We start from the raw sequence: 21,836 nt of genomic DNA, 5'->3' as shown, positions 1-21,836 counted from the left end.
ATTCTAGTTTGCTCCCTGTTGCTATGATAAAGAGCATGTCCAGAGGCAATCTGGGGAAGAAAGGGCTTATTATTTCCTACAGGTCACGTCCATCATGGAAGGAAGTGAGGGCAGGCACTCAGGGCAGGAACCTGGAGGCAGAAGTCCAGCACAACTGCAAAGGAGCACTGCTTACTGGCTTGCTCTCCAGGGCTTCCGTAGCCTGCTTTCTTATGCCATGCAGACCAGCAGCAGTCTAGATACCACATCAAGTCATCTGGAGCCTCCCATATAAATCATTAATCAAGAGAATGCCCTTTAGACTTGCCTACAGGCAAATGATGGAGGCCTTCTTTCAATCAAGGTTCCTCCTTCCTAGTTGATCCTAGCTTGTGTCAAGCTGATGAAAACTCGCCAGCACAACATTTATATTTCTACCTAGCATTCTTGTTGATATATGCTTAAAAAAAAATCTAACCATCTGATCTCTAATAAGCGGTAGTCAAGAAGTTTGCATTAAATTCATGCCTTAAAATGTATAAGAAGAAAAGAAAGGAGGTTTTTTTTTTTGTTGTTTGTTTGTTTTGTAACCGTAAAGAAAGAAATGATAAAGGTCTAAACATCTTCATGTCTCCATTAGGAAAAAGCAAGTCTTTTAGCTTTTAGGGAAAACATTCAGGAAAAGGAGAAAAGGGCTTGTTTTCCTAAAATAGAGTCTCACACTTAGGCCATGATAGAAGTATGTAGGTCACAGACATTAGCTACTGTCTTAGTTAGGGTTTCTATTATGTGCTAAACACCATGACCAAAAACAACTTGGGAGAAAAAGGTTTATTTCAGGTTAGAACTCTCAGGTCACAGTCCATCCTGAGGGAAGTCAAAGGAGAAACCTGGAGGCAAGAACTGAAGCAGAGGTCATGGAAGAGGTGAATAAATTGTAATAAATAAAAAGACCATTAAAAATTTATTTTATTTAATATGTTATACAGTGTTTTGCTTACAGGCCAGAACAGGGCACCAGATCTCATTATAGGTGGTTGTGAATCACCATGTGGTTGTTGGGAATTGAACTCAGGACCTCTGGAAGAACAACTAGTACTCTTAACCTTTGAGCCATCTCTCCAGAACAGTACCTTTACTTTTTTAAGGTATTTAATAAAATTCAATAATTCAAAATATTAGTTCAAGCCCTACAATAAAACTAATAGAGAACTCAGTAAATTGTTCAGGTTAAAGTATTTTAAGCCACCAGACAAAATAATAATAGTGAAACATCAGAAGTTCATCCACTAAATTTAGAAATACTATAACAGAAAGGATGTCTTCGTCTATCGCTCTTGTATCACAGGAATTTCAGTTACTCTGGCTGACCAGCATGTGAAACTTAATGGAAGTGAATATTATAAAGAAAACAGAAAGTTTTATTTTTATGCAATTGTTTCTCTAAAAGATACTAATGATATACCAGTATCAGAAATTACAAACCATAGAAGATAAACCCAAAATAATTCTAGATATTAAATTAAGCAATAAGAAAACATAATAAAAATGTTAATAGTAAAAACAAACAAACAAAAACATGGCTATAACACCCATAAGGAATAACAACAGTAAGATATTCCTCATTTTAATGAAAAAAACTTCAAGTCTTTATAAATATGAAATATTTAAATAGAAAAATACCAACTACTTGAAAGATCAAATGCCTATGCTTTCATTATTTTTCATGTTATTTTCCATATAATTTTAATAAAAAAGTCCCTTTCAGAGGTGAGAAAAGTACTGAGTATAGGAAAGGATGAAAAAAAAATTCTTCTCATTTGTGAAGAACAAATTTCAAAATAGCCAAAGAAATACTAAAAAGTAAATCAAAAACAACAACAACAACAAAAAAAAAACCGTGATAGGAATAGGCTTTTCAAACAACTAAAATACACACTGAGTCTTTAATTCAGTTATCACTGTATATACATCTTCTCCAAATGAGTAACTGAATTCAACATGGAAGTATCAATGAGGAAGACAATAGTTAATAAGTGGAACTGGAATCACCAAGTAGCAACACGAGAACAAAAACATACCACTTCGCTAAACAAACTACAAATACATTCAACAGTTCAATACTTTTGAAGCCTTATAGAAACATCTAAAAGAAAACAAAACTAAATATTTATAATCACTCAGGACAAGTCAAGCTTTGTAGCAACAGAAGAAACACTGAGTAAAGAGAAATATTCTATAGTCTATAGTTTTACAATTGAACAATATAATTATAAGACAAATGATGCACTGAAAGTAGATGTTGAAAACTAAGAAAAAGAAAAAAATTTTACTGTGTAAAAAATGTATATGAATTGACAAGGAAAATATTAGGACTGTGATATTAAATGGGCAAATAGAAACTGTACAGGAAAAGTACAGTTTATGTCATAATAAACCAAGAAATGCAAAGAATTACTATAACTTCTTGGCCTTTCATATTTGCAAAAATATGTGTTTTGAAATGATGTACTCACTTTATTCTAGGCATTTATCAAAATAATATAATAAAAAAGTAGCACACAAGTGTCAATGGAAATTATCCTTTTACAAAAGTCAGAGGCTGGAGAGATGGCCCAGTGGTTAAGAGCACTCATTGCGCTTCCGGAGGACCCACGGTGATTCACAACTGCCTGTAGCTTTAGTTCCAGGGTAAGACACACACTTAACATACATGCAGGCAAAACATTCATACACAAAAAAAATGAAGTATTTTTAACATTTTAAAAAACATTTTTAACATTTTAAAACATTTAACTGTAGAATACTGATTGCAGATATTCTTCTCTAATTATTTATAATCACTAAAATTATAAATATCATTTTTTAGTAGTGAAGATGCTTTCTACAAAAGATGTAAGTGTCCGGGATTGAATTGTCTCCTTAAATTCATATGTTGAACACCTAACCACCCAGTACTTCAGGATGTGACCTGATTTAAAGTGTCTTTTAGAAGGAATTAAGTGAAATGAGGTCATTAGGGCGGTCCCCAGTCCAACACGAATGTGTCCTTACAAAAAAAGAGATTTGGACACTAACACTGCACACAGGAGAATTCCATATAGTGTGAAGACGTATCAAGGGATGCAGCCCAAAGCCAAGGGACATCAGAGATAACCAGAACCTACCAGAAGCTGACTCCACCATGCTGAAGCTGAGCATTAGCCTGCAGACGCAGACGACCAAACATTTGTGTAAGCCACTTACTATTTGTAACAGCCCTGGCAGGCTAACATAGTAGTGGTATGGAATGACTAGTAGTTAGGTTCATAACAGTGATACTTAAAAACAAAACAAAACAAGACAAAAAAAAAAACTTTACGAAATGCTGATATTTGCCCATCACATAATTCATCCATTTAAGTTATATTATTAATTTAAAGTAGTAATTATAAGCAAAACTTATTTTAACTGTTCTTAAAATCTCGGGTTCAGTTCACTAGTGGGAAGTCTGGTCACAGACCTGTTTCCTAGAAGATTTTAAATTACCCATTCAATTTTTTTATTAGCTATACAAATTTGTCCAGACTTTCTATTTTATTTTGAGTTATTTTAGCTTATTTGTCCATTCATCTAGGTCACCTATTCTAGCGGCATTCAGTTCTTTTATTTTCTGTTGGCCATAAATAAAGCACCCACTTTTGTTTCTGATTTTAAAGATTTGCACCCTCCTGTTCTTTTCTCTCTACTTTTCCTGTCCCATCTATCTGAAGGTTTGTCAACTGTGTTAATCTTTTCAAATAAACTTTTAGGTTCACTATTATTTCTTATTCTCTATTTTATTATTTTTGATCTAATGTTTTTATGTCTTGTTTTGAGACAGGAACTCATGCAACACAGGCTAACTTTCAACTAACTATGTATCCCAAACAACCTTGATCTCCTGTTCTTTGCCCTCTACCTCCTCAGTGCAGTGATTACATGTGTGGGCCACTACCCTCAGCCTTTCCATTCATCTTTTTCTTTCCTTCTGCTATCTTTGAGTTTAGCTTGCTCTCCTGCCCCCTCTTCTGTTCTGTAAAATATTGCTCGGCTATTGATTTGAGGCTTTTGTCTTTTTAAACAGGCATTTAGAGCTACAAATTTCCCTGTGAACAATGCCTTCACAACCAATATCCACAGTTCTGATATGATGTGATCCATTCTCATCCTAATTTCCTTGTGTGCTGTCCTTGACTCACTGGCTGCTTCAGGTGTGCTGTTTAATGCCCACATATTTTTGAGCATCAAAGTTTTCTTCTGTTGGTTTCCAGTTCCAGTGGCTAGAGAAGATTCTTTGCTGGAATTCAGCCTTTTTACATTTACTGAGATTGTTTTGTGGCCTAACCTATGGTCAGTTCTGCAGTTTAGCACACATCTTTAAATGGGATTTGCATTCTGCTGTTGTTGGGTAAAAGCTCTACATTATCTGTTAGAACAAGTGTTCTAATACCTCAAAGTTACACTGATGATCTATATGTTGGGCTTCTCTCAGCAGCCCTCCATCCCTACCTGCTGCAGGGCGTGGCTGGCATACCCCACCCTCTACCCTGAATTTTCCAACCCAGGGGCAGGGGCTTCCCCTCCCCCGTCACTACATAACCCAGACATTCTTGGTTCCTTTCTTTTCTCTCGCTCTCCTCTCTCTCTGCATGTGCCTCTCTTTTTCTCTCCTTTCCTCCCACGCATGGCAGCTGAGAGCTGCTTCCAATAAACCTGCATATAGATACTTTAACTTGTCTTATATTAGCTCACTTCAGAATCCTTCAAGCGCTACATGCTGCAAGAAGTGGAATTCCTATTGTATAAGCTTTTCTCTCTTTGCATCTGGTAAAGTCATTCATGACCATTCCCAGTGGTTAGGGAAATTAACCACAGTGCTTTCTGCACACCAGGCAAGCATCCTAGCACCGAGCTTTAACCTCCAGCCCACTCTACACCTTTCCTTTAGTGTCAAGGTCTCATTAAGTTGCTCAGGACTTGACCCTAAAACCCTTCTGCCTTTACCTCCCAAGTAGCTGAGACTACAGCTCAGTGCCACCAAGCCTACTGAAAATTATTCTGACTGGAATAAAAATTCTTAGGATCTCTGAAAGAACTAAAATATGGTATACAATTATATACCTTTTACAGATAATGTTATTGTATGAAAACATCCTAAGGAACGAGTAGGTATTGGGGAAGCAGATGGAGTCCTGAGCAGATGTGTTTTAGTGACATGAGCATCGCCATGTCAAGGACACTAGTCTTGGTCTCTTATTCACATGTATTCAGATTACCAGGACATCTTGTACAGGTAGGCAGTCCTTTGTGGGTTCCTACTCTTCACCAAACAACTGGGTGTGATTAGTAAATCCATATCAGCTTCCTATTCTTAATGAGAATTAAGAATACTAGATTAGAAGCACAGGTAGTTTTCATTCTTCACCAAAATTAATTAGTATGCTAACACTCCCATTAAGCTTATGGAGACAAAAATCCATTAGGAGTCATAAAAGTCAGCCATACCTTCAGTCCCTCCAGTTCATTTTCCAGTTGTTTAGAATAATGCTCGCTCTGCTCTCGAAGCTTCCTGTCCTTCGATGCTTCAGCAATTAGAGCTTCAGTGTGCACTTCCAGCTTTAAAATAAAAGGAAAAGTGCGGATTTCACGGTTAGTTTTTCAAAATACCTTTCCCCAAAAGAATTTACAGCTTGAATGGTGAGATTCACACTAGTTACTAGTACCACACTACAAAATAACTGTTATGAAAACTTGAAGAACAGAGCGCACACGACTTCACTGGTCTAAGTGCAGTGGAAAGTACTATTCCACAGATACTATGGGGTTCGCCTGGCTACTAACCTCTTTCTTGGCTCTTTCTGCTCTGCGCAGCTCTTGCCTCAAGCTCTCAGCTTTTTGCATCACCAGGTCCACCTCTTCTTCCTTATCTCGGACATGGCGAGCAAGTTTCTGTTTTTGGGTGTGCAATTCTGTTAGTCGCTCATTGATCTCCATGAACTCCTGCATGGCCAGTTTCCTCTGACAGTGTGCGTCTTTCAGCTCTTTGGATTGGTTTTTTAATCGCTCACTAGCCTGGACTAGTTCCTACGGTTTTGTAAAAAGAATATATGTTACTAAATCTGCAACCTAGAGACCAAATCTGGCCATCAAAGTAGCTATTAGGTCATGAAGAGGCAAAATAATTCACCTCAGGACAATACTGAAGGAAATGGACTACTTCTAAAGACATGAAGGGAAGACAGTGATGACTTGTTTACCTTCTCAAACTCTTTTTAAAATTTCTCTTTATTTATGTGTATGTGTCTTTAGCATGCATTATGTGTGTGCATGGTACACACAGAAACTGCAGAGTCAAGAAGAGGGCATCATACCCAGAGAACTGGAGTTATAGGCAATTGCTAGCTCCCATGTGGGTGCTAGGAACTGAACCTGAGTCCTCTGCAAGAGGACGTATAATTTCAATGAAAATTTCATCACAGTTTTCAAGGGATATAGACTAATGTCAAGAGAGAATCTGCTATGTGATGAGGTGCCATTGCACAACTGGGGAATGAACAATTCTGTACACAAGTAACTGGTTAGCCATACTGGATAAAGGAAAACTCAATTCTTAGGCAGCTAGTTAGGTATTAGCAGGTTTGGAGTTTCATAGTAACAAACTCCTCCCTCATAACCAGCAGCAGGACTCTTGATTGCTGGTTACAAAAATGAGCTCTGAGTCAAATCTCTGGCCCTGGCTGGAAGGATGCACATTGAGAAGTCAAGGATAGATTGTCATCCTCTTCCATAAGACCCACTCCAAATGGCCCGTCAATATCCTGGACACAAAACATCCTTCAGAAAAAGCTGTTCAAAAGACTTCAGAAATAGTATAAAGCATACCTAAGTGTAAGTAAACACAATGGCCTCTTTGATCATTGTCAACTTCACCCATTGAGAATGTGCAGTGCTTTACAAAGGCTCCTTTGGCCACTGTCCCCCTCACCTCTTGAAGGGGTTCTACTTTATGCTACAATAAATCCCACCTATCTCTACCTATGCTGTGTGTCTCTGTCTTGCAAGAATCCTTTCCTTGAGATCACAAGAACCAGGGCCCAAGGAAAATGAGTAAGATCCCATAACAACATGTAAGTAAAAATGAGTTTCTAGTGTTCAGAAGCACAAATATCAAAGACTAGATTTTAAAAAGTAGAATAAAATTTAGGAGATTTTAAAAAATCTCTAATTTCTTAATAATGTATGAGCCAGCAAATGCACTAACAAGTATCTTGACAAATGCACATTTCACTTACAAGCTCTGGTTAGTCAAGGAGGGTAAACAAACACCACTGACAGCTATCTTTATCCTGGACATTTAGTAAAAGACATTGGAAAATTTCAAGAATTCTTATAAATAACAAAAGACAATCAGAAAAAAAATCTGCAAAATTTTAAGGCATTTTGTAAAGAGAAAACCATCAAATGATAAATAGACATGTGGTTAGAGATACTTCACCATGTAAGAAGTTAGATAAAGCAGATTAGACGAGAAGGAAGCTTGTGTTAGGAGAAAGTCCCAATATAGACAAGACTGACTCAGAGAATTAATACAGCATTTGAAACATCATTGAACACAGAAACTTCTGTACTGTATGAGAGACTATAAAAACTGGAATCTGGAAAACATCAGACATTATTATAAAAATAAAATATTTGCTAAACTAATTAAAAATAAGCAGAGGCCCTACATGCACAGTGCTCAAAGAAAGACACAGAAAAAGCCAACAGCTACATTAAGTTATTCAAGATAAACTAATCACCACAGAAAGGAAAAACAAAGAAACCAGAATTAGATATTATTTACAGCTGTCAAAATGGTTATTATAAAGAAGACAAAAGCAAACAAGCATTAGTTAGGATGCAAAGAAAGTTATGTTTTCCCTCCTGCCCTTAAGACATTAGCCAAAGCACCTCTTCATTATTCACTTTTTTTTAAATTATACCTTACTGGTAAATCTGCTTCTTTTCAACCCTAGTAATGTCATTTCAAAATATGCTTACAGGGTTTTTAGCATTAAAATGTAGTAAAAATTGTCGAAAGAAAACGTGTTTCTATAAGTCAAGATGCCAGATTTTTATGCTTATTATGTTAACTAAATTTGACTGTGCAATAATGCTGATAAACACAAACTTATAAATCACTAATATTACTCCACTATTATTAAAGGAAAAAGAACTGCTGCCATAAATGCCAAGTGCTATTATATGACCCTAGGTTTAGACGAATTTATATAAACCAAAACTCAAAACTGCATTAAATAGAAAGTAAAAATGTACTCAGCTAATTCAATTTAATCTATAATATCTCCCTTATCAACATAAAGTTGTTTTATTTTTAACTCTATTTCCTTACTGATAATTAGATGTATAACTTAACCCCAGAAGGACTTCATTCTATATTAATCAGTATTTTATATACCAAACAACTGAACACAATTTATACTATGGCAAAACTACTTATCTCTCAATTGTATAGGCTGGCGTAGTTCCACTTTTGTTATTGCTAATGAAATCCACGGTACTTACCAACATATGGTTCGAGTCTTTTCCCTACTGCTTGAATATTATTTTCTCTATTGTGTTGTTATGTAATCTCAGTTATGAATAAATTTTCTTGCTATGTCTAGTAGTGTTTAAATGACACACAAGTTCTTATGAAAATGACTTTAGTTTTTTTCCCATGCTTCTTTGGAAATGAAAATGACATTTAAAGAACAAGTAAAGCATGGAAGGGATTTTAAATTATAACTTAACAGTGTTCATACCAGCAAGTTATAATGAAAATACATAATGGACAGATGTGTCAGAGATACATGACCACATTAGAAATTAGAAAATACAAATTAAGACAATAAAATAGCATTTAAGGCCTAAAATCTGTATTTAAAATTTTTTTGTATTTATTATGTTTTATTTTTATTTATTTTTTATTTTTTTTATCAGTTACATTTTATTAACTCTGTATCCCAGCCGTGTCCCGATCCCTCATTCCCTCCCAGTCCTTCCCTCCCTCCCTCATCTCCACCGTGCCCCTTTCCAAGTCCACTGATAGGGGGGACCTCCTCCCCATTCATCTGATCCTGTTTTATCAGGTATCTTCAGGACTGGCTGCAAAGCCCTCCTCTGTGGCCTAACAGGACTGCTCCTCCCTTCGGGGGTGGGGAGACCAAAGAGCCAGTCATTGAGTTCCTGTTAGAAATAGTCCCTGTTCCCCTCACTTTGGGAAACCAATTGGTTACTGAGCTACCACAGGCTACATCTGAGTGGAGGTTCTAGGTTATATCCATACATGGTCCTTGGTTGAATGTCAGTCTCAGAAAAGACCCTGTGCCCAGATATATTTGGTCCTTGTGGAGCTCCTATCCTTTCCCCATCAGACTAACTCCCCTTCTTTCTTATGATTCCCTGTACTCTGCCAAAGGTTTGGTCATGAGTCTTTGCTTTGAAAACACTGCTAGTTAGAGTCTTTCAGATGCGCTCAGTAGACTCCTGTCATACGTTCAATGCACATCCCATCTGTCTTTCTAAATGAGGATTGATCATCTTACCCCATGTCCGCTCAATTGATTATCTTTTTTAGGTGTATAGATTTCATTATGTTTATCATATCTTATAGGTCTATATAAATGAGTATATCCCATGTTTGTCTTTCTCCTTCTGGGATATTTCACTCAGAATGATCTTTTCTAGATCCCACCATTTGCCTGCAAATTTCATGATTTCCTCCTTTTTGATTGCTGAGTAGTATTCCATTGTATAAAAATACCACAATTTCTGTACCCATTCCACCGTTGATGGACATCTGGGTTGTTTCCAGGTTCTGGCTATTACAAATAGAGCTGCTATAAACATGGTTGAGCAAGTGTCCTTTTTGTGTACTTGAACTAAAATTTTTATAGATATACTATTTTGTTTTTCTTATGTCTTCCTGGTAACATTCCTTTCTAAGCTAAGACTTTTAACTTCCCAAATGAACAAAACATTCTGAACTTTAAAACCTTAAAAATTTTGAGTTCTCTTACTATTAGCTAATGAAGAATGTCATACACAAAAAATGGTTAAGAGCACATACCATTCCTGCAAAGGGCCATGCTCAGGTCTCAGCACCCATGTTCGGCAACTTATAACTGCTTGTAATTCCGGTCCCAGGGGATCCCGGGCCCATGGCCTCAATAGGCACATACACTTTGGTGCACATATCTCCATATATACACACAGTTGAAAATAAAATCAATCTTGAAAAATGTTAAGCCATTTAAAATTAACATTTTAGGTTAGCATGCAAATTTCATTTAAAATTTTTATAGATAAATATATTGTCATTTATTAGGAATGCTTCCAATATTCTAATTATAAAAGATGAAACATGTAGAAAGAGCTTTAAGGATCCGCTCATATATGCTTACCTTATTTAGCTCTTCTCTTTCCTGCTGCAAAGTTCTGATCTGTTTTTCAAAAGCCTTGATTTGCCTAACAGCGTCATCTAGTTCTCGCCTCACAGAGGTAGCTTCTTCAAGCTGTTGTTTCAAATGGTTCACGTCTAAAACATCCAATCAAAACAAAGCCTTTAGTTCAGACACACTAAACAGAAAAAGGCAAACACTGATATGCTGATACCAAGTAACAGCAGTATTTATCCAGAAATAGCAGTTCTTTTTATTTTCCTCGTCTTTTAGATGAAGATACTGGTAGTTCACTTCATTTGGGAAAATTAGATAAGACAGATTTAGCATATTCTGAATAAGTTGCCAAACAGCACACAATTGGAAATTACTTCCAGATAACAAGCATTTTTCTAAAATAAAACTTACTATTAGAGAAATTATTTTACACTAACATATAAAAAAAGCTTATAATCTATTATATTTAAGACATATATTCAACATATATAAATTACACACAGTAATTTAAAAGTGGTCTATTCCAGTGGTTTTCAACCCCCACCATGCTGTGACCATTAAGACAGTTTCTCATGCTGTGGCGACCCCAAACATAAAACTGTTTTCATCACCACTTCGTAACTGTAATTTTGCTGCTGCTATGAATCATAAATACTTTTGGGGATAGAGGTTGGTCAAAGAAGTTGCAACCCACAGGTTGAAAACCACTGCATTAATGGCCTTCACTTCACCAAAACTGTTCCACACAACTACCTGACTTGATGAACCAAATAAATAAAAAGCCCAATTATTAAATTATAGTTTAAACTTGGCAAGACACTGGAAAATACTTTAATTATTAATTGGAGTAAGAGAGTAATTTAAAACTTAAAATGCATTACACTTTCCTGAGATAGAAAATTTTAAACATGAACTTAGATGGGATCAAACTGGGTTCAAAATGCTGTGGGAAAGGAGTACCAAAGCACCTGTACAGCAAGCAGCTGGTCTGACCAGAGTTATCCAGACACTCACAAGATGAAAACAAAATAAAGTTTACAAATACACTCAGGGGTAGAGGGCAAACACGGACACTAAACAGATAACCAGCCAAGGCCAGGTTCAACAGGCAGCTGTAATCCCAACACTTGTGAATCTGAGACAGGAGAATCTTTAGTTTGAATCCAGTCTGGGCTACATGGTATATTTCAGGCCTGCCTAATATGATGCATAAAATCAAACATTGATACACACACTCACACACACACACACAAAGAAGGCAACCTAAAGCAAAAATATAATGTAACTAAATCAATGAAAATTTCTGTAATTACTTAGAGTTAAAAATGTGTATCCATAAAATGACATTTTAAAGAATATAGTGGAATGGAGAATACAGAACTAATGTAACAATTTAAGGAACAAAGCATCTAATTAAAACATTAGAAACAAGTATTCATGGCTGAAGAGTGATCCCTGGTGTAGACAACAGTTAAGTAGCTAAAGGAAAGCAAGAAACATTAAAATAACCTCAAAAAGCTCTGAAGAAGACAAGAACAGCCAATACAAAGATAATTGGTTTTTCTCTTTGTATGCAACAAAAGGAAAAGAAGCCATGTTCAAATACATGATCCATGTGGGTCACCAGATCTCCTGAAACCAAGGAACCTGATGACCCTAACCAGCAGGAAGCAGCTAAGAAAGAACTGTGCCCCTTTCCCACTAACCCTTTCTCTCTCCTACCCAGTGTTGGAGTGTTGGAAAGGATTGGGGTGGAGTAGGGAGAAAAAGATAAAAGAAATGTAAATAAAAGTGTTTTTAAAAAGTATGCCAACAAGTTTACATACTGATAAAAGTAGTGACATATAACAATAACAAGACAAACCATGATTGATAAATTAAATGAGAAAAGAAAAATATGTGCATCTATAAAAATAGTCAAAGATTTAAAGAAGTAGAAAATTATACCATGTTTATGGATTGGGAGATTCAATATTATTAGTATATCAATTATCAAGCTAGATGTGGTGGTATAAAATTCAGAAGCCTGAGACAGAACAATGGTTATCCTTCCTCATACAAGCAAAAGATTTCAATTATCCTCATGCTGATTAGAGCGATCATGCTCGGAATCCCATACACTGAGCACACTGACTAATGATCTTATTCAGGCATTAACGAAGAAAAATGAATACTTGTATCTACACATAAAAACCTGAATATAACTTCTTAGAGCAGTGGTTGTCAGCCTTCCCAATGCTACAGCCCTTCCTCATGCTGTGGTGACCCCCACAACCATAAAATTATTGCTACTTCATAATTGTAATTTTGCCACTGTTATGAATCATGATGTAAATATCTGTGTTTTCTGATGATCTTAGGTGACCCCTATGGAAGAGTCATTCGCCCCCAAAAGGGTTGAGAACCACTACTGTATTCTAAGATGCCAGTAATTCAGGATATTGGGTCTTCATAAGCGACAGTGGTCATTTATACTCCTCTATGAAGAAAGGGTCTGCTTTAAGATAGTTACAAGTCTGTGAACTTGTGAATGCTAACGACATGCTGAACAGTAAAAGTATAAGAAATGAAACACTGGGGTAGTCTATTGCTTCGCTAGAAGTATATCTCCCAACTCCAAAAAAAGTTCTGGTTTTGGAAAGTGGTTTTCTCTTTACCTTGTATTGTAAAAACCCATTTGCCAACTTATTTGGCCGATCTCCCCATATTTAATTATCTTTTAAAATAATTAATATACAGAACTCACATCTACCTTAGTAAACAACCAGTCTTTTAATATGTTCAGTGTCTTATCAAAACATGAGGAATAAAAGTCTTCATTCTACAAGGGAAGAAGATAATGAAGACACAGTATCTGGGGAAAAGATGTAAATTCCACTAGAGGGTCACGAAGATGATCAAGCTGTTTTGAAAATGGAAAACCACATCCAGCAGTATTTCTCCTCATTCTAGGTACCGCAATAGCACTGCCCAACACAGGTGAGTTTCTTTCATCACTGTTGGCACATTAACTGAGTAGCCAGCCACCAGGGCTGGTTCTACATTAGCAGAGATGGAGTGTACAGGTTTGATGCCCAATAACAGGAATTTCAAAAGTATATTACACATAATAAAATTTCACTTAGAAAACAAAATACTCTTTATATTTCATATAAAAGTATCAAAAAGGGTATAAAATTCTTTTTACCTGTAGACACTCAACAAATGTATACTTACTATCTGTTATATGGTACCAGAAGCTAATATAAACACTAGAAATTTAGTAGAAAAATAAGTGTTGACTCAGCCTTCTAAGAATTCAAATTGTAGTGAAAAAAGCAGATACTAGCAAAAGTCTAGAAATCACTAACTTTATTCTAATTTTTCTAGAAACTAGAAGAAGACAGTAACATGAAGTCTGATGTTAGTTGGTAGGTGTCTTACATGTTCAAGGGCCTGAGAAAACTAGAGTGAGGTTTTTGATACTCTTCCTCAGAGTCAAGCAGGTCTTGAGGGCCTTGCATTTTCCCTCTAGCTTTAATGCGAAAGTATCTCAGGTAGTCAGTCTAACAGTTAATGCAGTACAGCTTTATTTTCATTGCTATTGACATGCCTCCAGGGCCTGATACAGTTCCTAGGACCCAAGCAAACAATTTATGTCTGAATAACAATGCAACCCCAAATACGGAATGTCCACCCTGAAAAAGTTTTGCCTTTTTTTTTGTGTGGTGGAAAGTAAACAGAAGTGCAACTGACAGTGAAAGAGTAAAGCCATAAGGGCAATGGCTGGTCTAACTGCGTAAGTTTAGTTTACTGAGATGGACAGAAACTGGGACTGCTGAAGCAGTTTCCTTAAACTAGTTGTATGGTGTTTTATGTGTGATTTAATTAAAATAAAGGGAATTTTACAGTTAAAAAAAACACATGCATGGTAATATAGTAAGAATTTTATTATCATAGCAGCTGACAACGATGTGCCTCAAGCTCTAACAGAGGCGTGATTTTGCCAGCTGCAGGTAGCTTCTGTGATTGTGTGACATTTGGAATTCTGGGGACTTTTCAGAAGTATATAAATGCTAGAGCCCCAGCATGTGGGTTGTGGGCTAGTTGGTTGGTTGGTTGCTTGTTGTTGTTGATTGCAGTTTGTTAAGTAGTCGTGTACAAAGAAGAAACAACAAGAAAAAAAAATCAGATATCCTGATGGCAAAGATCCAACTTGCCCCACGGAGCTCAATGCCCCTAATCAGCAGGAAGTAGTCTAATGGAAAAGTCACCTTTCCCCATCCCTGACGTTATTCAGGGATCTTTTTTCTTTCCTCTCTATCCTTTTTCTCTCAGCTCTAGTGTCAGAGGGTTAAAAGGGGAGAAGAAAAGGGGTGGAGAAGGGTGGAAGTAAGAACCCACAAAGTAGCAAATGCTGGCTACATGTTAACAGTGAAAATAAGCAACTGTATAACTGCTATGGGAAATAGTATTTTTGATTCCTTTGAAAAAAATTAAACAAGATATAATCCACAATTTCACTACAACATATATATCCAAAAGCAGTAAAAACAAGAACCTACAAGGACACTGTATGTGTTCATAACTGCATTATTACTCATAGCCAAAGGGTAAAAGTAACCCATGTGTCCAACAACAGATGAAGGCAAAAGCAAAATCTATTATATGAATATAATGGAACATTACTCAGCTTTTAGAAAGTAGAGATTTCTAATGCATCCTATAACATGATGATACTTAGGAACCCTACACTACATGAAACAAGCCAAACAGAAAACAATGAATACATGCACTTCTATTATATGAAGCTACTGGAAAAGTCAAATTTATGGAAGCAGAAAGTAGAAGATTGAGGAACTAGAAAAAGTTTTTATTTCATTTTTGTTCCATTTTGAGATGATGAAAAAGATAGTGATGACATTTATACAAGATGTGAAAGTGGTTAATACTACTCAGTGAAGTATTAAAACTGTTAAAATGGTAAATTTTGATCAATATATTTTACCATAATTTTTAAAAAGATGATGAAGGAATGACGGAAGAACAGACGACAGGTATTGGAGAAATGAAATGAAAGTATATAGAAGAGACTATCATATATCCAACACAAGAAACCTCGTAAGGTAAGAACACTTCCAAAGCAAGAGAACTCTTTCTCTTAATGGTATTTTTACCGAATTTGCTAAGTTTATTCCAGCACTGGAAAAGGATTTTTAAAGTATGAGTCAAGAGCAGCCTGACAAGTGTTAGATGTAGGAAGACAGTGGGAAAAGAGCAAAGAAGGAACCTGGGAAGAACTAGTAGTAACAAATTTCCCAAGACAGGGTGACATTCTCCACGCTACGTAAAAAACGGAAGTTAGTTAGATTTTCCTGAGCTAACACAATATACAGAAACTTTAGGAAATGGTAGAGATGGTTTTGAAGTGACATTTCACTTATTCATCAACAAATACTGACTTGGGCTTTTAATGAGCCAAGTCTACTTCTATAGATGTGTGGAACACACTAGTGAATAAAATAAAAACATAGATCAATTCATAGCTCCTGCTTTCAAAGAGCTTTTGTTTTTATGGTAAGGTAACGAAAGACAATGTACAGACACAAATATGTTAATAATAAAACACGTTATGGATGAGTAGGGGGTTACAAAATGTTTCCAACAAATGAATAAGCATACGCAGACAGACAGGCAGAAGACAAAAAGATGGCTGACAGGTAAACAAGTGAAATGGGGAAAACTAAAATAGAAGTTTGAAAGGAGAAAAATAAAATAGATGGCCAGGGACTCACTCATGTATATGAAGGATAAGAACTAATGGGATCTAAAACTAATCTGATATGGGTAGGATCAGGGCATAATAAAGAAAGTAGTTACTAGAAATGAAGCAATGGAGACAAGCACATGCATGGAAATGAAGGCCTTCAATCAGCATTGAGAAATTCTTACTTTATCCTGAAAACACTGCAGCGGGTTTATTAAAGCTGCAACATAAACAGATCCCTATCTGAAAAAGCTGACTCCAGTGACTTCTGTTTTTGGCAAAAGATAATCCACATAGTTCCATTAAGAGAAAATAAAAACCCTAGACATCATATTTAAAATGAATAAATGATCAATGAATAAGTAAGAAATGATGAAATGTGGTAAGACAAGTTGGAACATTGGGACCTGAGGAATAAAAGTAGTGAGCTCCAACGTTTTCTTTTCATGTATCCCAGAAATGGACCTGTCCCATAAGGAGACCAACAAAATTAAAACCTCTGAGCCCTGAAGAGACTGATGTACCAACCAAGGACCATGCATGGAGAGGACCCTTGCTCAGATGTAGCCTATTGGCAGCTCAGTCTCCATGTAGGTTCCTGAGTAAGGAGAGCAGGGGCTGCCTCTGTCATGAACTCAGTTGCCTGCTTTTTGATCACTTGCCCCTGGCAGTGTGGCCTTGAGAGGCCACAGAGGAAAAGGACCCAAGTAGTCCTCATGCGTCTTAAGCTATGGGAAGATGGCAAAGGACTAGAACTCCCCATTTCAGTGGACTAGAGGAAAGGGATGGGGGGGAAGAGGAAGAGAGGGTGCGACCTGGAAGACTTGAGGGAAGAGGGCTTCAATAAGGATATATAATTGAATAAACTGTGAAAAAAAATTTTCAAAAGAGATGGCAACCCAGAAAAGCCAACAAGTAAAAGGGGGGAAAAAGGCCCCTATCACCCCAAATCTTGGTCTTCCCAGACAAAGGACCAAGAAACAGCTGTCGTATATTCTATTAGTGAGGAAGGAGAAGAGAGCACCTTTAGGAGAGTAACTACAAGTTACTTTTATATATTTCAGTAAGAACAGCAGCTGGATTTAAAAGATAAATTGTTAAAAGCACAAAGTCTGGAGCACTAAAATGAGTTAAAGGGTGTGCAGCTTCGTATGAGATAGCCAAGAAGACCTGATTAGAGCCAAACAGGCTTGAGGAAGTAAGGCCCATGATGACAGTCTAGCTACCTAATTTCTACAAGACCTTTTTCCTTTGGGAAAAACATGCTGGGCAATATTGTTTATTTCATTTTCTTGCTTTTAATACACTGTATCTAACACAAATAATCTATAATGGGCCAAGTATTAAGAAACAATGGCTTCTAAAATATCTGACTTATTTCAGAAGAGAGCCCAGACTATCCCATAGAGGAAAAAAAGCTAACCAAGAACGCTTCAGCTCCTTTTCAGTGGCTCTGGGAACAAACGACATTCATATAATGAACAGCTGGTAAGATACCTGCAAGGTCCAAGGGTAGTTGGTGGCCAAATGACTTAACAGTCAGCAATAAGTCAGTGTCAGCAACTAAGCCAGAATCAGATATGAATAAGCATATGCAGACAGACAGGCAGAAGACAAAAAGATGGCTGACAGGTAAACAAGTGAAATGGGGCTTTAACTATACCTGTTTGTGGGCAAGCATGAACAAAACATTTTTTATGCCCAAGAAGGATCTATATTTAATTTCCACTGGTATGAAACAACAAACTTGTGAGTCACTGCCTAAGGTTGGTCTTTGATGACTGTAAGTAACTGACAACTTAGGTCTTTGCACCCTTCCTGTTAAGCAGGCCATGATAGGTTCTGTCATTCTCCAAAACCCTGTACCATTAACAACAGTGGTACATCTACACAATGGAATATTACTCAGCAATGAAAAAGAAGGAAATCATGAAATTTGCAGGTAAATGGTGGGAACTGGAAAGGATCATCCTGAGTGAGCTATCCCAGAAGCATAAAGACACATATGGTATATACTCACTCATACAGACATATAATACAGGGTAAACCTACTAAAATCTGTACACCTAAAGAAACCAATCAAGAGGGAGGACTCTGGCTAAAATGCTCAATCCCCATCGTGAAAGGCAAAGCGATGGACATAAGAAGAAGAAGAAAATAGGAAACAAGTTAGGAGCCTCTCACAGAGGGCCTCTGAAAGTCTCTGCCCTGCAGACTATCAAAGCAGATGTTGAGACTTACGGCCAACTGTTGGACAGAGTGCATGGAATTTTATGAAAGAAGTGGGAAATAGTAAGATCTGGAAAGGACAGGAGCTCCACAAGGAGAGCAACAAAACCAAAAAATTTGAGCTCAGGGGTCTTTCCAAAGAGTCATACTGCAACCAAGTACCATGCATGGAGATAACCTAGAACCCCGGCACAGATGTAGCCTATGGCAGTTCAGTCTCCAAGTGGGTTACATAGTAATGGGAACAGGGACTGCCTCTGACATGAACTGATTGGCCTGCTCTTTGATCACCTCCCCCTGAGTGGGGAGCAGCCTTACCAGGCCACAGAGGAAGACAATGCAGCTGCTCCTGATGAGATCTGATAGACCAGGATCAGAAGGAAGGAGAGGAAGACCTCCCTTATCAGTGGACTTGGGGAAGGACATGGGCGGAGAAGGGAAAGGGAAGGTGGGATTCGGAGGGGAAGAGGGAGGGATTTATAGAGGGATACAAAGTGAATAAAGTGTAATTAATGAAAATTTTTAAAAAAGAAAAAACAACAGTAAAATAAAACAAAAAGGTCTTAGAAAACTACTATATTTGATTTAAACATCACAGAAACTCACATGACATTGTGGTACACACTTTCAATCCCAGCATTTAGGAGGCAGAGGTAGGCAGATCTCTGATACCTCTTTATCCCCATGCTGATCCCTGTCAACCATGGGAGATGAATCTGCACTTTCAACCTGAGGCTAAAATGAGACGCCAAAGCACACCCACAAAGGTGGAGTTCTCAAAACAAATAAGCAAGCAAACAAACAACACACACATACAAAACTGGTAAGGATTACGAGATTCTCAGTGTTAGTGGAGAACAAACTAGGACTTTACTTTTGCTCCATCTAACAATTAAAGAGATCTCAGTGTGCACATGAACACAACAATGACGGGTAAGCAAGACATTCCTAGAGGATGCAATAGTGGCACTCACACCTTGGCAGGAGCCAACAGCTGTCTAAGTAGATTTAGAGCCTACTCAACGGGAAAGAAATCATGCCTGTCTAAGAATGAATACCGTAACTACCCAGAAACCAACAACACTATAGAAAACCTCAACAACGTTCTTCAGCAACAGGATCTAATCAGTATTTATAAAACAAACTGTCTAGAATAGCGGGAACACACATTCATCAAGTGGCTAGGGAATGTAAGTTAAGAAAACTGTATCTTAGGATAAAAACAAACCCCAACGACTCTAAGAGAACTGAAGTCATCAGGTGGTATTACAAAACTGATCAGAAAAATAGAGTAGTTAATTCTTCAAACACAAAGCACTTTCTCAATTAGAGTCAAACTAAAAAATGTAAAACATTTGAGCAAAAAAGAAAATACAACATACTGAAATTTTAGAGGGTACAGTAAAATCAATGACAAATGTATAGCCCTCAATTCATGATTTGTTTGTATGTGTGCTGTTCTCTTGTCTGCAGCAACCCTCTTCTTCAAACCTTACATCTATCTCCCAGTCATATACACCATTTTCCAGCCAAATTCTATCACTAAAGTAGGTCCGTTAGTCATCTTTATTCTCTCTAGGTGGGTGTGCCTTCTATGTATTCTCCATGTACCACCCTTTATCTACTTTCCCAAAGCTCTTTCATCTGTGTGGCAATGGTGACCTACATACTTACTTTCCAGATCAAATTATGAGCTCTATTAAATCAGCATTAATTTTTATTTGCCTTTTCCTCAGTGTCATATAACTCACAACATCAACAGGACTCAACAGTGATGTGTGAATAAAACCATTTCTTAAAATCTACTAAATTAATGATGAACCTCAAAAAGTTACCTGTTACTTGTTTTCTTAGTTTTTCAATCTCTTCTTTCAAGCTTTTAATTTCCAAATCTTTGCTTGCTGTTAGTGGACCATCAACAGTTGAATACTGCAAAGCTTGGACAGTCTGTGTTGACTCTGAAAAGAAAAAAAATTAAAGAATTAAAACCAGAGATTTAAAATTTTTAAAACGAATGTCAACATATCTCTTCACAGGTTTTTAAAACAAGTTCCACAGGTCAAAACTCATTGAAAACACTTAAGAATACATTAAAGCATACAGTTCCATTGAGAACATATAAATTTTGTAAACAAGATACCCAAATAGACTTGAATGAAGGGACTTCCTAATATATGAGGTTTGGGGTTTGAAGCACTGTTCATCAACTATGACAAAGAATTAATTATTCAATCTTTCATGTTTTTTTTCCCCTAAGGAAGACCATCATCTTGAGACTAAAAGACTAAAAGAAAATCACACTTCAGATAATGTGTGAAGAACTAAGACATGAAGAAAAGTTTAGATGTATATATATATATATACACACACAGTGTGTAGACATGAAGACCTTCTGGGTTTTATAGAGGAAATTAAAGATCTATCTACAGATGACTTTGGCTCAACAATTTAGTTAAAACATTTGATAAAATACAGATCAATTTTTTTTAGATTTGCAAAATCTTCTCTTTTTTAATTTTTTAAAAATAATTTTTTTTCTATTAATCACAGGTTATTTACTTTGTATCCCAGCCGTAACCCCCTTCCTTATACCCTCCCAATCCTACCCTCCCTCCCTCATAAACTCCCTGTCCCTTTCCAAGTCCACTGATAGGAGAGGTCCTCCTCCCCTTCCATCTGACCCTAGCTTATCAGGTATCTTCAGGACTGGCTGCAATGTCCTCCTCTGTGCCCTAGCTAGGCTGCTCCTCCATGGCAGGGGGAGGGGGAGAGAAGGTCAAAGAGCCAGCCATGGAGTTCATGTCAGAAATAGTCACTGTTCCCCTTACTAGGGTACCCACTTGGATACTGAGCTACCATGGGCTACATCTGAGCAGGGGTTCTAGGTTATATCCATATATGGTCCTTGGTTGGAGAAACAGTCTCATAAAAGACCCCTGTGCCCTGATATATTTTGTCCTTGTGGAGCTCCTGACCTCTTCAGGTCACACTAACTCCCCCTTCTTTCATATGATTCCCTGCACTCTGCCGAAGGTTTGGTTATGAGTCTCAGCATCTGCTTTGATACACTGCTAGGTAGAGTCTTTCAGAGGCCCTGTCCTGTTACTAGTTTTATCCTACTTCCAATGTGCATCCCATTTGCCTTTCTAAGTGAGGATTGATCATCTTACCCCAGGGCTTCTTTCTTGTTTACTTTCTTTAGGTGTACAGATTTTAGTATGTTTATAGTATCTTATAGGTCTAGTACCCACTTATAAGTGAGTATATACCGTGTGTGTCTTTCTGCTTCTGGGATACCTCACTCAGGATAATCTTTTCTAGACCCACCATTGTCTGCAAATTTCATGATTTCCTTGTTTTTAATTGCTGAGTAATATTCCATTGTGTAGATGTACCACAATTTCTGTATCCATTCTTCAGTT

At 37.1% G+C, this 21,836-nt stretch overlaps 1 protein-coding gene across 19 annotated transcripts in view; it reads right to left on the bottom strand.

Moving 5' to 3' along the window:
- The window catches only part of Cdc42bpa (CDC42 binding protein kinase alpha), a 205,887-nt gene that overhangs the window by 66,287 nt on the left and 117,764 nt on the right, over window positions 1-21,836 (bottom strand). For 16 of the 19 annotated variants that reach the window (XM_060364788.1, XM_060364787.1, XM_060364796.1 and 13 more), the window contains 4 exons: window positions 20,250-20,372; window positions 10,446-10,579; window positions 5,842-6,084; window positions 5,506-5,616 (listed from right to left, as the gene is read on the bottom strand). In XM_060364788.1, coding sequence (XP_060220771.1) covers window positions 5,506-5,616; window positions 5,842-6,084; window positions 10,446-10,579; window positions 20,250-20,372 — 611 coding nt within the window. The remainder of the gene's footprint in view (window positions 1-5,505; window positions 5,617-5,841; window positions 6,085-10,445; window positions 10,580-20,249; window positions 20,373-21,836) is intronic. The other 3 variants (XM_060364799.1, XM_060364802.1, XM_060364804.1) reach the window with 1 other exon arrangement.

The sequence above is a fragment of the Meriones unguiculatus genome, chromosome 11 (assembly GCF_030254825.1).
Source record: "Meriones unguiculatus strain TT.TT164.6M chromosome 11, Bangor_MerUng_6.1, whole genome shotgun sequence".
NCBI classification, from domain to species: Eukaryota; Metazoa; Chordata; class Mammalia; order Rodentia; family Muridae; genus Meriones; species Meriones unguiculatus.
The sequence above is the reverse complement of the archived record's forward strand: the minus strand, read 5'-3'. Positions and strand labels throughout refer to the sequence as shown.